The 17,620-nt window shown below is 49.9% G+C and overlaps 1 protein-coding gene across 3 annotated transcripts in view; it reads left to right on the forward strand.

Annotated features, from left to right (window-relative positions):
- The window catches only part of DUS3L (dihydrouridine synthase 3 like), a 132,761-nt gene that overhangs the window by 50,572 nt on the left and 64,569 nt on the right, over positions 1 to 17,620 (forward strand). For all 3 annotated transcript variants that reach the window (XM_085631168.1, XM_085631169.1, XM_085631167.1), the window contains exon 6: positions 279 to 431. In XM_085631168.1, the coding sequence (XP_085487294.1) occupies positions 279 to 431 (153 nt within the window). The remainder of the gene's footprint in view (positions 1 to 278; positions 432 to 17,620) is intronic.

Genomic DNA, 17,620 nt, shown 5'->3' on the forward strand with positions numbered 1-17,620 from the left:
ACAGTTGGATGACCAACCCTTGTGCAACTTGGTACAGACATTCCATAGATTGAGCAGAATCACCTATGCTGCCTCGAAGTATTCACGTACACTTGCTGATCTTGTTGGACCCTCTAGCAACCATCGACATAATCCTGACCTCTCTGTTTTTGTACTTTTCAAAGAGTTCTTGTGCTGATCTAGTCTGTATTGGCTGTAAATAATCATGCCTGATACTTCAATAAGTTTCATTGTTGTTTTTCGAGTGGGATTGTCTTTAACTCTTTTTTTTCCTTCAGTGTGGAAATCTCCCTTTTCGAAGAATATGCAAACGTTTCGGAGCGGATATCACCTGCGGAGAAATGGCCATGTGTTCAAAACTGCTTCAGGGTCAAACTTCTGAATGGGCGCTCATGAAACGGCATCACACTGAAGATCTGTTTGGTGTTCAGGTTGGTCATTATTTTAATGGAACGTATTCCTTTTTAGTACTGGTTAAACATTTGTTTGCAACAGATGACCTCCATTTATGGTCGCCAGCATTTCCTGTTGAAGAACTTGAACAGTGTTCAAAGTTCTATATATTTGTTGTCGATTTTTGAACTTCCTTTAGATTTTTCAAATGCAAAGAATTGTGGAGAATTATTATTGTAAAGACAAAAAGTCAGGCAAGTTAAACTGTTCCTCATTAAAGTGTCATTTCTCTAAACATTTCAGATCTGTTTTCTATGAGAAATGTTAAGATACCATTTAACATAGAGGACATCTCTTTTTGAAATTCGGATTGCAGATATTGAAACCAAGAACGATTAAAACTGTAAGACTTGCTTGGCAATTAATTCAAATCTGAAAGATGTGTCTCCAACTGCCTAGCGATTGTTTCTCTATTTTTGTATTCATTCACTTCTGTTTAAACACTTGTCTCTGGTCTGCCTCTGTTTTCTTGGCATCCTGTTTTTCCTTGCCATTTCTTTATTTTTCAGCTTCTCCTATATTGCCATCTTCTTGTAATATTCACTCTTTCCCAAATAATGAGAGCGTAATAAAATAATGTCACTGAAAGCCATTGGAGGTAATATAATTTTTACTGACTGACGAAAAAGGTGTTTTAAATTTTTTTACACTGCTTCATTTCAGTATACTTAATGCCTCTGTATTATGAAATGAGAGAAAATGGTTTTCAAACGAGAGTTATAAGTTAGCACTACGGAGCTTCTTAACTAAATGAGAATACTTCCAGGAGTGGAGGTTTAGAAATGTATTTAGTGGAGAGTGCTATGAAAATGAATACAAATTCTTAATTTACTGCTGTAAACTTGATTAAAAAATTCAGTTTGATAATGATTCTAATCACTGTGAACTACCAAATATTCAGAATATCTGAATCAATCCCCTTTTCCTGCTTCTAGGCATACCTCTCAACTAATCCTATTTGTAAATCCGGAGTTGGAAACCTTTACACGAGCATTTTTGCAAAGTCTGTTTGATTTTTTTTTAACAGTGCTTTTCTGGGTTGACACAACACCAAGCTCTTGAAAGGAACTAGCATTTGCAATGCAATAGGTCTTGCAATTACGCAAGTTTGAGCTATTAACATTGTCAAGGACAATCCTTTTTTTTAATTTGCTTTTTAAAACATAAATAAAAGGAATTGTCAATTACAATGCCAATAGCTTAAACTCGCGTTGCAAATGCTTGTTAATGTTCTGTAGAAGCGTGGTGGCAGAAAAGGGGTAGTAGGGATTTAGCCTGCTTCAGCTCCCCCCAGGCAGGGTTAGAAAATACACCATTTCCAAATGCTCTAGGTGTCGTTGCAGTGCTTTACAAATATTAAACCAAAATCTGTTACCTGAGAGTGCCTTCTCATCAGACTACTCAGCCGTGCAAACTCTTTACACACCTGACCAGCACAGCAGATTCCTCCCACTGCTCACCACTGCCAACCTCTCACAGTGCTCACTAGTGCCAATTATCCTACAGTCATTATCCTCATGCGTGCAAGAAGTCTGCTGTGGGGCTGATGAGGTAGAGTAAGAGAGACTTTTTATCTGATTTATCAGGAAGGGCGATGACTGAAATATGCTTTTAAGCAAAAGCCTACATTAAACACCTGTTTTTCTTTGTTCTCCTTTCATTTTTATAGTTTTCTCTTTTCCATTCCATTCCTACTATTCCCTTCCCTTTCTAGAACATTGTCTGGACTCCCATTTCACGTTCAGCATTTCGTGCTATTTCATGTCACTCTCTACATTGATCTCCCCCATTTTTCTATGCTTTGGCACAAATTCAATTCTCTTCTCTCCCTTTCTTCCTTTACTTCCGCGCTCCTGTTTGTTGATCTACTTCACCTGCCAGCCATGTCTCCTGTCTCTAGCCTACCTCTACCTAAGTCCCATTTCATACTAGCGGGCCTGAGTCTCCTTTGGTTACCACTCCGTGCCTCCCCAGAGCAAGCAATGAGGACAGTAGCATCACAGTTGCTTGGGCCTGCCTCCTCCTAGCTCTAGAACATTTGTGTGAGTTGCAGAGACTGTTAGTAGAGAAACAGGAAACACAAATGTGTCCAGAACTCTTAGCTTCCTGTGACCTTCATAAAATAGCAGTTAGATTTCTCATAAACGACAGATTGGACTGCATCTGTGGAATTGTGGGAGCACCAGCCAAAGGGCCCATTCAAGACACTTAGTTAATTCAGAATGAGACTGATAGGCTGGGTCTTAAGGTCAAGAAGGGTGATAACACCAGGGCAGGTCCAGCCATACTTCATTATTGCCTTGTAAATAAAGTGATCATTTTCAGGCTACCATGCCCAGTGTTAAAATGTCTCCTGAGGAATGTCCTTCCATACAAGAGAGACCAGATCTCTCGTTACTATCCTGTGTGGCATTCGAGGTGTACCACCATGCTACTTCTCGTTCTTCCATTAACCAGGTCAAGATGGAGAGGCGACTGGAACGTCCCGCTTTTGGAGTCTCTAATATAAAACTTACTGCCTTTAGAAATGAAACTTTAGCCTACCTTACTGGTGTTCATAAAGGTCATCAAAACACTTCTGGTCGCACAATGGTTCAACCACATACACTGCTGGGAATGTTCAATAATGTGCACAACTGTTAGTTAGACAATTCAATATGTAAAGTATCCTTAATACACAAATATAATAAATTGCTAGTAGTGTCTCAATATTTTATCCACCCCATTACTAAATGTTCGTTTTAGCAGGTACATGTATTTAAATAGAAATGCTGAGTTGGGCTATTTTCTCATTACCGGGTTGTCTCACAATGCTGACTGTTTAAGAGCCAAAGTCCTCCAACAGAGGGCTTAAACTGGGAAGCAGCTCCCCTTGGGGAAATAACTGCAATATTTGAAGAGTAAAATATGTTTAGAGCTGCTAATTTTATAGAAGAATTGTGAACAAATATGTTTTCATTCTGGGGGTCGCAGACTAATACTTTGCTTTTACCATGAGGGTGGTCACAACATTAAAAGGTTTGCAGACTACTGTCCTACATAATCGGGGCCATGAATGCGACATATATGTGGACTCAAATTAAAGCAACGATAGTGCGTCACATTCCAAAAACTAAAACCTTATGAAAGCTTGTTAAGTTTGTAGTAATCTAGTCCAAGATTATGTAGAGATGCTGTACTCAAAATATGTTGTAAAAGTACACGAAGCATGGTTATGCTAGAGTAAGATTTAAATGGTTTGGTTGCCCACCTTTTAACAAGGTGATTTTCATAATATATTTGTGATATTTAATGCATGATTTCCTGTTAAATTAACAGAGACTACAGTTTTTTTAAATATTTGCATCGTTATTTAAACTAGAACTGACTTTGTCTTTTTAAACACTGATAAACTGTGCAGTCTCATGCTGTTAACGTGAAAAGGTTGGCCATAAATCACGCAGGGGGATGTGTTCAGAGCCTGGTATACACAAGTCCTGCATTCCCTCATACCGCTCCCACCTACACTGAGGCAGAGCCTGCTTGCATAAGCCCGGTCACCTACATGCACTGTAAACAATACACTAAGTTTACAGGCTGCTCAGTGCTTTTATCTTCACCTACTGATGATGCCAGGGCCACTCATTAGGAAGTGCACACGCAGGAAGACATCTGCTGCACCACCTCCCCAGCCCACTCAACCTGTTTCTGGCGTGAATCATCTCCTCAGCATACTTGGCATCTGTTGGCAAAATGCCTAGAATATTAAGGCTACTCTCGAGCATGGGGATCCGCATCCACGAACTACATCCTCAACGGCAGAGTTCAGAAAAGAGGAGCATCTTATGTTTACAGACTGTCATTTTAACACACAGTTCTTCTAGCGTAAATGCGTTCGGAAAATGGTGGGTTGGAAATGCTAATTACATTTTCAGACCTTTAAAGCCCATTGTGAAATTGTAATTTGATATATTATACATATAGCGGATTTTTATTTTTGAAACTCGCGTGCATTTTTGTAAGAAAAACTACTTTCCGTTTCCTGTAGGCATCAACACCGTGAACAGGATTTGTGGGCTGGGGCGAGAGAAATATGCAAATACTAGGTGTTTAATGCATATCTCGCTGGTATGTGCGGGTCTAAAAACTTCAGCGCATTGCTCCACAGTAACTCCTCTGCCCCACCCATTCAAACATGGTTGAAGAAAGAGGAATCCAATTAAATATATCCTCTCCTGGACTCAGTTTTGTTTGTGTGGTATTTCCACCTCTTAGCCTTTCCAAAGGAAGAATAACATGGTACACTAACAACAACAAGCAGTCGAGATTGTCCCTGCACCTTCGAAAGTGAAAGCGCACTGAAAGTAACCAAAACAAGTCGTCCTGCAACAATGTAGGGCAAACTCAATAAAGAATATAGTGCTTACGGTCTAAGAACCGAAGTAAATGGGCCAGTAGCCATGGGAGGAATCAAATGACTACACGGCTGTACTAAGGAGGGACTAACGAGCCTATTAAGCAATCAGAAGCCAGAATTTATGAAGGACAAAGACACAAGCCAATGAAAAATATGGGTGGGGCTTCTCTCCCGTACTGAACTACCACAGATCTTCCCCCGACCAGCGCTTGCGCGCTGACTCTAGGCTCAACTTTAAAAAAAAAAATGGACACACCATACGTCCCAAGCCAGCTGCCTTCAAAAAAGGCTGATTGTGCCAACTTTCTCTCTTCTTGAAAAACCATTCTGTTGAACTTTTAACCCTGGGCAGTTCATGTTTGAAGGTTTTTCCAGTTTGTTTTGTTTCAGAAGCTACCCAGCTCTATATATTTCATTCCCATTATGAAAGGGTTTCTTTTTCATACCTGGTCTGACCCTATTTTCAACTTAAGTATGCTGAAAATTCGGAGACGTCGGTTTATGGAGTCCATCAAATGATCTTTTCTCCACAACCCTCTCGCGCTGCACCCTATTTCCACTGGAACAGTCAGTAATGTGTGTAGCTGAATTGTTTTTTGTGCTCTTTATTTCTTCTCTTCATACCAGCACACAATTTTCAGCTGTTCCGATCTTGCTGAATCTAATACACAATTACATTGAAACAAGTGTTCTTCTATTCACCTTTATTAAATTGGCGGTGTGAAAGGATTAGCACAGGAAAGCATTGAGTGGAGAAGAGAAAGTAAATTAGTCCGTGTACAGTACCGCTTTGTTCGCCATGGGTTGGCAGGGTGTGCTCAGACGTGAGTCCCTTGCTCACTTTGCCACTGGATTCGAGCGGGCCTGGCTGAGGACGGCTGAGGTGCCAGAAACCGGTCCTAGGAAGCTTGTTTCCGGTCCAGGGAGGGCATGGCTTGGCAGTTCGGGCTGGACTGTTCCCATGGGGCACGGGGTCAGACTGATTTGCATGTGGCCGTGTCTGAACTGGGGTGGCAGAGTGGGCTAAAGAACGGTGATGGATCAAACCCAGATCTGTTGACTGGGTGTGAGTGTTTGATTGGTTCTGATGCTCCGTCCATCGCCACCCCCTTTTGTACCGCTTTGTTCGCCATGGGTTGGCAGGGTGTGCTCAGACGTGAGTCCCTTGCTCACTTTGCCACTGGATTCGAGCGGGCCTGGCTGAGGACGGCTGAGGTGCCAGAAACCGGTCCTAGGAAGCTTGTTTCCGGTCCAGGGAGGGCATGGCTTGGCAGTTCGGGCTGGACTGTTCCCATGGGGCACGGGGTCAGACTGATTTGCATGTGGCCGTGTCTGAACTGGGGTGGCAGAGTGGGCTAAAGAACGGTGATGGATCAAACCCAGATCTGTTGACTGGGTGTGAGTGTTTGATTGGTTCTGATGCTCCGTCCATCGCCACCCCCTTTTGTACCGCTTTGTTCGCCATGGGTTGGCAGGGTGTGCTCAGACGTGAGTCCCTTGCTCACTTTGCCACTGGATTCGAGCGGGCCTGGCTGAGGACGGCTGAGGTGCCAGAAACCGGTCCTAGGAAGCTTGTTTCCGGTCCAGGGAGGGCATGGCTTGGCAGTTCGGGCTGGACTGTTCCCATGGGGCACGGGGTCAGACTGATTTGCATGTGGCCGTGTCTGAACTGGGGTGGCAGAGTGGGCTAAAGAACGGTGATGGATCAAACCCAGATCTGTTGACTGGGTGTGAGTGTTTGATTGGTTCTGATGCTCCGTCCATCGCCACCCCCTTTTGTACCTACTTGCTGATTAGACATTAATCAGTTTGACCCAAGAACAAATCACAATATTTCTTTATTACGGTTATTTGTGAAATGAACCTTGTCTTAGGGGTCAATGAAGCCCTGCACATACACTAGGTATGGGGCGGCCAAATGCCATTAATATGGTTTAGAGATTGCCCCTCTGTTATATATGGGATGCCTGCAGTTAGTCCTGCATTTTTGTCCAATAACAATAGGTATTTTTAAGGCTGTAGTTATATTCTGTTTATGTGTAAAGCACACTCTCCCCTCCTAGGATATCCTGGCGCTGTGGTTGTACTTGTAATGGTTAAAACAACTACAAGTACCAATATGTTAAGTGTGGTGGCTAGACCTAGAACAAGCTGACGGTGTCAGACGTAACATTGGGCCACTTGGGACCAGGCGCTTGTTGCCAACTGTTTCCCCTCGATGTTCGGAAGCTTAGAACTTTGTGTGGTTTTTTGCCACTTTTCTGTGCCAGTTTCCCAAATTCTGTGCCACTTGTCCCTTAAATGTTTTGTGTGCCGCAATCTGTGCCAGTTTTCTTTATTCTGTGCCACTTGTCCCTTAATTATGTTGTTTTTGTCTCTGTGCAGAAGCTAGCCTGCCGCCTTGCTGCTTGCTTTCCCACCATTCACTCTCCTGCTTTCCACCTCGCAGCGCCCCTCTCAGCAATGCCGCTTCACCTGCAACATCAATGCAACCAACAACACCGGAGACGCCACAAACACGACTGCATCCACCACACCGCACAAATCCAGTGCATTCTACTCCATGCACAATCGTTCGGCAAACACGCCACAGATATCTGGGACATGATCTCATTCCTCACACTGAATGTCATCTTCCTCACAGAGACTCGGCTGAACCCTGCCTCTTTGCCGGACATCGTCATCACCACCCCCGAAGGCTACAAGATAGCACATCAGGACCGAACCAACAAATACAGAGGTGGAATTGCTATCCTCTACAAGGACAACATCCGTTGCACGACCTCACCAGACGACTCAACCCCATTAATGGAGCATATTAACATCCATCTCCACACAAATGTAAAAAACACCATCTGAGGCACCCTCACCTACAGACCTCCAGGACCACGCCCCAGTTGCTACCATGCCATCCCTGACCTCATTGCCCCTATCGCCAGTGCCTCCAAGCACTACTTCCACCTCAACGACCCCGGCAACACAAACACAACAACCTCCTGAAAAGCATAAACAACATCAGCCTCAAACAACTTGTCACCAACCCCACCCACATTGCAGGACACACTGAACCCCAACGATAGTGAAGCGCAAACACGTCTCTCAGCTCACCTGGGCTGACCACTACAGCGTCCACTTCACCATCTCAGGACCTGCCAATAGGGGCACCATGCCTGCCCAGCTTCACGCGCAGAAACTGGAAAAAGATATCCGAAGACCAGTGGAACAACGCTGTCAACTCCCATCTCCCAAACACAACATCCAACTCAGAACAGGCTGCGAAGAACTTCTCCCAGTGGATCACAGAATGTTCTGACACAATCACCCCCGTCTAGCCAGCCAAATCCAAAGGACCTGCCGGAAGAGCCAGCTGGTTCACTGTGGAGCAGAAATCCATCTAATGCAACTGCCGTCAACTAGAAAGAAAGTGGTGCACCAGCATAGAGACAGGAGACCGTACCACGTTCAAGACAGCCCTCAACCAAATACCACCACCTCCTGAAAGAAACAAAGAAGAATGCCCTAGCAGACCGCCTCGAAGCTAGCACAAACTGCAGCAAGCAGATCTTTGCCATCGTGCAGGAATTCTCCCAACGTCGCAGCTGCCGAACGACATCATCCCTTCCCTAGAACTGTGTGACACCCTGGCGAACTTCTTCCGCAACAAGATCTCAGTCATCTGCAAAAACTTCGATCCCCAACCCCCCACGCGAACAGCATCAGTCTGCTCACACCCATGAACACAAACCCCGAACACCTGCTCAACCAGTGGGGCCCTCTCCCAACTCAAGCCAGAATCTCCATCATGAACTCCGTGCACTCAGGAACTACGTCTCCAACCTCGGGAGCAGGATGATTGGTGACGAGCTCAAGAAAGTCCTGCCGGCCCATCTCCCTGCTCCCCTATCCAGCGAAGGTTCTCAAGAAGGCAATCAACCAGCAACTCCCGGACACCTGGAACACAAGAATCTCCTGGACCCTTCTCAATCCGGATTCTAAGCCAATCGCCGCACCGAGTCAGCCTTGATTGCAGCCACCGACATTCGGGCCCTCCTGGACAGCAGCAAAATGGCAGCCCTCGTCCTCCTGGATCTGTTTGCCACCTTCGACACCGTCTCCCATCGCATCTTGCTCAACAGACTCCACCACATCGGAAACCAGGGAGATGCCCTCAAATTGATCGCGTCATACCTCACCGGAAGAACCCAGAGAATCCGTCTCCCACCTTTCACCTCGTAACCCAAGATCTTTGGCGGCGTCCTCCAACGATCAACTCTCAGCCCCACCTTCTTCAACACTTATATGACCGCCCAGACCAAATTAGTCAGATCGCATGGACTCAACATACTCTCCTACACTGATGACGCCCTTCTCAACATTTCACTGTCAGAAGACTCCTCCACTACCAGGCCCAGCTTCCACAGTTGTATGAGGAACAGCGCTGGCTTGATAAGGACTACTGTCTCATGCTCAACTTGGACAAGACCGAAGTCCTCATCTTTGGAAACAACACTTCGCCATGGAACGACGCATGGTGGCCTGCATAACTTGGCCCGTCCCATGCCCCGACAGACCACGTTGCAATATCGGCATCATCTTGGATAGCCAGCTATCTGTGAAGAAACAGGTAAACACAGTCTTTTCTGCCTGCTTCCACACCCTATGCATGCTTCTCAAGATCTTCAGGTGGCTCCCAGTCAACACCAGAAAGACCGTCGTGGAGGCCCTCGTCACCAGCAAGCTGGACTACAGGAACAAACTCTGCGTAGGAATCACTGCACGCCTCCTAAAGAGACTACAGACAATACCGATATTAGCGACAAGACTCATTCTCGACCTCCCCAGACGGACCCACATCACATCCCACCTCAAGAAGCTACACTGGCTCCCGACCCAGAAGAGATACCAGTTCAAGATGTTGATCCACGCATACAAGTCCTTGCACAATGAAGGACCAGCATACATCAACAAGCGCATGACTTTCCACCAACCGACCAGACATCTACGATCCGCCTCCCTCTTCCTCGCAGATACGCCCTGGATCTTCTGAGGCTACAGTGGAGGATGATTCTTCTCACAGCTGGTGGGCAAAGCTTGGAGCTACTTTCCCCTGCACCTCAGGATCCCGTTGGCAATTCAGAAAAGAACTCAAGACCTGGCTATTTGAATGAACAGATCACCACGAAGCAGCTAGCAACCCCAGTGCCTTGAGACCCTCTCGGGTGATTTGCAGTGCTGAGTAAATGCTTGATTGGTTGACTCGACAGCTATGGATTATGTAAAAGATGATTGGGGAATGATTCAGTAGATATTAGGAAAATGGTTAAGCCCTCGATGTTTCTGAATAAACCAGTACTTTTTGAGTCTCTGTGTTTCAAAGATTGGAAATGAGTATGTCATGTTCCGTGATCGCCGGCGCCAGCGCGAAGGACTACAAGCCCCAGAGGCGCGGCGGCCGCGCGATCACGTCACCTCCCCTCCGCGCATAAAAGCCCACAGCCACCACGGGGGCGTTGCCTATGATTCCCATAATCATTGCAACGGCCCCCAGAGCGACAGCTTCGCGGTTTCCAGCCCGCCAGCATCTGCGGATCGTCGGACCTTCCAGCGGCCCTCGGAGCTTCCTCCATCCGGTGCCAGTGACGTTGCCGAAGCCCGCAACGCTCGGTGAGTATCTCCGTTCTCACCGGGGACCTCGCCAACGCCAACAGACCAGGCCCCCGGCTCGCCTGAACCCTCGCAGCCATCCCCTCGTCGGAACCCCGGAGTTCCCCCTCGGCCCACGGATTTCCGGGCATTCTTCTCCCCGTCACGGCCCACGGATTTCCGGGCACACCTCAAACCCAGCTCCACCCTCGGATTCCCAGGCGAACGACTCTCCAAGTCAGCCCTCGGAGTTCCGGGCGTTTTCGTCCCTCGGAGTGCGCTCCTCTGCTCCCAGTGGATCAGGGAGCATAGAGTGGAAGCGCGGACATCTCCGACGGGATCTCCCGTTCTCTCTCCACTGGTGTTTGGTCGTGTCTCCCCAGACTGTCGGGAAGGACACGAGCGGAACCCGCCAGGCCCACGCTTCGTGAAGGGAGGGAAGAGACCATACCCTGATTGGCGCTCCTCCGCTCACGGAGTTCCGAGCGTTGAAGTGGTAGCGCCACCCCAAAACCTTGGTTAAGACTCGTCGTGGTGAACCACGAAGCCTCCCTGGTCAGCTCATCGACCCTCGGTCTCGGAGAGACAGGAGAGCCAGGTACTAGGGCCTTAACACTCCAAGGGGGTGCTTGGGAGGGGTGCAGGGGTTCTCGCTCCTCTTCTCACCCACTGCTTCTTTCTTCCAGGTCTCCCTCTCTCGGCTGTTCCTATCCCGTTTTCCCTCGCTCACCCGTCTCCCTAGTTCGAGGGTATTTCGCATTCTCCGGGCTGGGGACGGATGGGAGGGGGACCCATACATAGCATCAGTGCCATCCCGAGGAGAAGATCACGAAAACCACGACAGAATCATAGGCCCACGAAAATTCTCTCCTCTTGATCGCACTGACAACATACCATGGCCACGCTAGACAACATCTTAGAGGCTCTGGCCCAAGTCCAACGGGAGTTGGCAACATCAAGAGTGGAAACAGCAGCTCTACATACACGCCTGGACCGCATCCAACGCAATCCGTTCGATGCAGGGCCCGTGCTCCCGTCTCAGACCCCACAAGTAGTGGTGGAAATGCCATCTCATGTTCCGTTGGCCCCCCCAGAGAGATTTCATGGAGATATCCAGAAGGTACAAATCTTCATGACCCAGATACTCTTGCATTTCCAATGCAAACCGAAGCTTTTCCTCACAAATCAAGCCAGGGTGGCGTTTCTGATTTCCTATTTGACGGGAGAAGCGGCGCAATGGGCGGTCCCCATCGTTCGCAGAGACGACGCCCTCCTGTATGACTGGGACACCTTCCGACAAGAATTCGAGAAGACCTTCGATCGTCGGGCAGATACCTTTTCTGCGGATCGAGACCTCCTTGACCTGCGCCAAAACAGTGCGGACTTCATTGGATACCTCAATAGCTTCCGGCGACTAGTGGCAGAAACGGACTGGCCCGAGACGAAGCAAACCGCTATCTTCTACCGAGGGCTTACCGAGGAGTTGAAGGACGTGATAGCGCAGATTGACCCTCAACCCAACACCTGCTCGGCCATGATAGAGCTGGCCTCCCGATTGGAATATAGACTCAGAGAAAGAAAGGGGGAACACAAGCGCAGAGACAAGACACCTCTGTCCTACGATTCCCCTCGCCCACAGGAACCAGCATCTCCCAGAGCAGAGGCCATGGAAATCGGAACGGTGAGAGCTTCCCTCACCCTCAGCGAAAGAGACCACCGGCGTAAACAAGAGCTCTGTTTATATTGTGGTAAGAAAGGCCATTTCCTGCGGGAATGCCCAGTCCGCCCAAAGAACAGCCGACCAAGGATAGGGCAAGCAGCCATCGTTGCCCGCGAAGGACCGGTGGGAAACTCGAACGCTTGAAGGAGCCAGAAGGGACGCCTTCAAGCTGTCATTACATCCCTTCCCTAGAAGCAGATATCTCTAACGAACCCGACGACTTCTTTCTAACGGTGCAGCTTGCGGTAGGCCCCAAACTCCACCATGTAAGGGCCATGATCGACTCGGGAGCTACGGGCTGCTTCATGGACACCAGAGGAGCCCACCGGTTGGGGATTCCGCTACTGTCCAAAGACACCCCTGAACTTGTTTATGCCGTGGACGGCAAAGAGCTGGAATCCGGGCCCATACGGTACATCACACCAACCCTAAAGGTATCCATAGGAGAGGAACATAGCGAGGGGGTCGCATTCAACATCATCCAAGCTCCCCGATGTCATCTTATCCTGGGATTACCATGGTTGCGGATCCACGAGCCTCGGATACACTGGGCTTCCGCCTCGGTAGCCTTCTGCTCCTCATATTGTCGCACCCACTGCCTGCGGCGGGAGATAGCTACGGACCCAGAGGAACCAACCGCACACCACGTAGCCACAGCCGCGGAGAAGAACGTGACGCTCCCGGACTGTTACTCCTACTACAAGGGAGTGTTCGATCAACAGAAGGCTGAGGTTCTCCCTCCGCATCGCGACTACGACTGTCGGATCGACCTAATACCGGGAGCCACTGTCCCGTGTAGCAGGGTGTACGCCCTCACCGGTCCGGAAACCAGTCACCTCCGTGAATACCTAGATACCTACCTACGATTAGGGTTCATTCGCCCCTCCAGATCTCCAGCGGCGTCTCCCCTCTTCTTCATACCGAAGGCCAACGGGGAGCTACGCTGCTGCATAGACTATCGTGCCCTCAACGCCATGACTATCAAAAACCAATACCCACTGCCGCTCATCCCCGTGTTGTTGGAACAGGTGCGAGGAGCACGGTTATACACCAAATCGGACCTCCGGGGGGCGTACCACCTGGTGCGGATGCGAGAGGGGGATGAGTGGAAGACGGCGTTCAAGACAAGATTCGGCCTGTTCGAATATTTGGTGATGCCCTTCGGGCTCTGCAACGCCCCGGCCGCCTTTCAATTCTTTTTAAACGAGGTTTTGAGGGACTTTCTGGACATCTATGTAGTGGTGTACATAGATGACATCTTAATATACTCGTCCTCGGAAGAAGAACATGTGGGCCATGTAACATCGGTGTTGCAGGCCTTAGAAAGTCCCCAACTGTTTTGCAAGCTCACGAAATGTGAATTCCACGTCACCACTATGGAGTTCCTTGGTGTCCTGCTAACCCCAGAGGGACAAGTCATGACAGACCGCAAATTCCAGGCTGTGACGCGATGACCCCAGCCGAAAACCGTGAAGGAAGTCCAAAGCTTTTTGGGCTTCTCCAATTTTTATCGGAGATTCATACACCACTTCTCCCAGATGGTGACACCACTCACCAAACTGACACGGAAAGGAATACCCTTCCTCTGGTCGCCTGAGGCCCAAACAGCGTTCGAGCTGCTCAAAAAAGCCTTCACCACCGCGCCCATCTTGCGTCATGCCCAACCCGATCTTCCGTTTATAGTGGAAGCCGACGCGTCAGACGAAGCAGTAAGAGATATTCTTTCCCAACGCCATCCGGATACAGGTCAACTCCACCCGGTGGCCTTTATGTCCAGGAAGTTGAATCCAGCGGAGCGTAACTATACTGTCTCCGAGAAAGAGCTGCTCGCCATCAAAGACGCGTTTCTGGAATGGCGTCACTGGTTAATGGGGGCCCAACATCAGGTGACAGTGTTCACGGACCACCGCAACCTCCAGTTCCTGCGGTCAGCGCGACATCTCTCTCCCCGGCAGAAGCGATGGGTGCTCTTTTTTGCGGAGTATCACTTCTTTGACACCTACCGGCCAGGAACGCAAAACAAAAAAGCCGATGCCCTATCGAGACAGACCCTCCCGAACCTCCCATTGGAGGCACCTGACCAGCCCATCCTATCGCCGGAGCAAATCATCGGTAGCATGCATACCGAACCATTCCTGCAAGGGGTGAAGCGAGGAATACGAACCTTTGCCTGGTCCTCTTGGTTAAAAAGACACAGAGAATGGCGTATACAACAGGGCCTCCCGTTAAACGGATCCCGGCTGCTGGTCCCTACTCTCCGAAAACTTGTTTTCTCATGGTGTCATGACCTACCCTGTGCGGGACATACAGGAGGTACCAAGACCCTGGAGAAGGTGTTGCGACAATTCTGGTGGCCCTCCGTTCGACCAGACGTACTACAGTGGGTGAAGGAATGCGCCATCTGCGCTCAAATGAAAAGCGACCATCAAAAGACCCAAGGCCTTCTAATGCCTCTACCCACGCCTATGAACCCCTGGGAACGCATTTCAATCGACTTTGTGGTAGGGTTACCGAAAGATCAAGGTTGCACAGCAATAGTAGTGGTCGTCGACTATCTCACCAAGATGGGCCACTTTATTGCCTGCAAACAGGTGCCCACAGCGGGCATGTTGGCAAAACTCCTCTTGCAACACGTGGTGAGGCTTCACGGACTACCGATGGGGATTGTATCCGACAGAGGGTCCCAGTTCACAGCACGGTTTTGGAAGGTGTGGTGTGAAGCACTGGGTATTCGCTCCTCCCTCTCCACGAGCTTCCACCCTCAGACCGATGGGCAAACGGAGAGACTAAACCAGACACTCAAACAGTACCTGCGCTGCTACGCAGACCAAGCTGCAGACACTTGGGTGGACTTGCTATGGGTGGCGGAGGTGGCATACAACAACTCCCAACACTCCTCCACAATGCAGTCTCCGTTCTTTCTCGCCGCAGGGTTCCATCCACGCTTTGTTCCCTTCCTCCTCCCTAGGGAAAACATCAGCCTTCCCGATCTCAAGAGCCGACTCCAAACCATTCACACGGCCCTGAGACGAGCCCGTAAACACCTTCGGCTATCCAAGGCCAGATACAAAGCCCAGGCGGACAAGCATCGCAGACCCCCTCCGGTGTACCACAAGGGAGATAAGGTCTGGCTGTCTACACGGAACCTCCATTTTCGGAAACCCAGCGTTTTCAACCCCAAATACATAGGGCCCTTCCCTGTCATCAAACACATAAACCCCGTGGCAGTACAGTTGCGCCTTCCGCCACACATGCGCATTCACCCTGTGTTCCACGTCTCTCTCCTCAAACCCTCGAACTGTCCAGTACAGCGGGCTCCTGCCCCGGTGTGGATCAACCAAGATCAGGAATATGTGGTTCGCAGAGTGCTTGATTCCAAACTGGTGGGAAGGAAGTTGTGGTACCTTCTGGCTTGGAAGGGGTACGGCCCTGAGGAAGACTCTTGGGAACCCGCATCTGCCGTGCACGCCAAACGTCTCGTAGCAGACTTTCACCGTCGCTGTCCTGCCAAGCCCGGGGGCGCAGGAAGCGGCGGAGGCGGAGTAAAGGGGGGTGTGCTGTCATGATCCGTGATCGCCGGCGCCAGCGCGAAGGACTACAAGCCCCAGAGGCACGGCGGCCGCGCGATCACGTCACCTCCCCTCCGCGCATAAAAGCCCACAGCCACCACGGGGGCGTTGCCTATGATTCCCATAATCATTGCAACGGCCCCCAGAGCGACAGCTTCGCGGTTTCCAGCCCGCCAGCATCTGCGGATCGTCGGACCTTCCAGCGGCCCTCGGAGCTTCCTCCATCCGGTGCCAGTGACGTTGCCGAAGCCCGCAACGCTCGGTGAGTATCTCCGTTCTCACCGGGGACCTCGCCAACGCCAACAGACCAGACCCCCGGCTCGCCTGAACCCTCGCAGCCATCCCCTCGTCGGAACCCCGGAGTTCCCCCTCGGCCCACGGATTTCCGGGCATTCTTCTCCCCGTCACGGCCCACGGATTTCCGGGCACACCTCAAACCCAGCTCCACCCTCGGATTCCCAGGCGAACGACTCTCCAAGTCAGCCCTCGGAGTTCCGGGCGTTTTCGTCCCTCGGAGTGCGCTCCTCTGCTCCCAGTGGATCAGGGAGCATAGAGTGGAAGCGCGGACATCTCCGACGGGATCTCCCGTTCTCTCTCCACTGGTGTTTGGTCGTGTCTCCCCAGACTGTCGGGAAGGACACGAGCGGAACCCGCCAGGCCCACGCTTCGTGAAGGGAGAGAAGAGACCATACCCTGATTGGCGCTCCTCCGCTCACGGAGTTCCGAGCGTTGAAGTGGTAGCGCCACCCCAAAACCTTGGTTAAGACTCGTCGTGGTGAACCACGAAGCCTCCCTGGTCAGCTCATCGACCCTCGGTCTCGGAGAGACAGGAGAGCCAGGTACTAGGGCCTTAACACTCCAAGGGGGTGCTTGGGAGGGGTGCAGGGGTCCTCGCTCCTCTTCTCACCCACTGCTTCTTTCTTCCAGGTCTCCCTCTCTCGGCTGTTCCTATCCCGTTTTCCCTCGCTCACCCGTCTCCCTAGTCCGAGGGTATTTCGCATTCTCCGGGCTGGGGACGGATGGGAGGGGGACCCATACCTAGCATCAGTGCCATCCCGAGGAGAAGATCACGAAAACCACGACAGAGTAACTCTTTAGTGTGTGTGGTGAGAGGCTCTGTGATTCCCTAGTCTTTTTGCTGTTGTGTTGCCCCTTCACTGATTGTAATTCGGACACCATGTTTCCACTCCTGGGGGTTCCTGCATTCTGTATGTTGTAAACCTGGTCTCCATCTATTGAACCATCTGAACTAAAATATATAATTACAGTGTTTTATAACAGAGGAGCCCAGGACTAGAAGCAGGGGGTCCTGCTGACAAAGTAAATGTGGCAACCCTGGGCAGGTGGTCATATACCGTGGGGTCGAGAAAATGTTTTCGGAGGAGTGTTTTCAGTTCTTTCCTAATGGCGGTTCGGGATGGAACATGTCTAATGGGAAAGGAAGGTGGGTTCCAAATCTTGGACATTTAGCACAAGCGCCTGCTTCTATGAAATGGCTGCCCAGCAGCAAGCAAATTGTTCTGGCACAAATGCAGTATGATTTAAATTGCCCTCATTTTTTTCATTTTGCCTTTTTAGGCCTCGCCTGAGCCAGCGCATGCGCTGCACTGCGAGACATTTAGTAGGTGGGTTTTCGAAGTGCTGCCACAGGCTTTTGGTGGCCTAAAGCTTGCGTGCTCGTGAGCGTGCGCAGCCGCCATCTGTCTTTCCTGCGGCGATCACTTTCACGGGCCGCGCAGCCGTGTCACTTTCACGGCCGCGCGGCCAATGCTTGTTATGTGAACGATCATATTCTCTCTCAAGTGCTTTACTCACACTTTGGTTGAAATAAAGACACTG

Source organism: Triturus cristatus, chromosome 10 (genome assembly GCF_964204655.1).
Source record: "Triturus cristatus chromosome 10, aTriCri1.1, whole genome shotgun sequence".
NCBI lineage: Eukaryota > Metazoa > Chordata > Amphibia > Caudata > Salamandridae > Triturus > Triturus cristatus.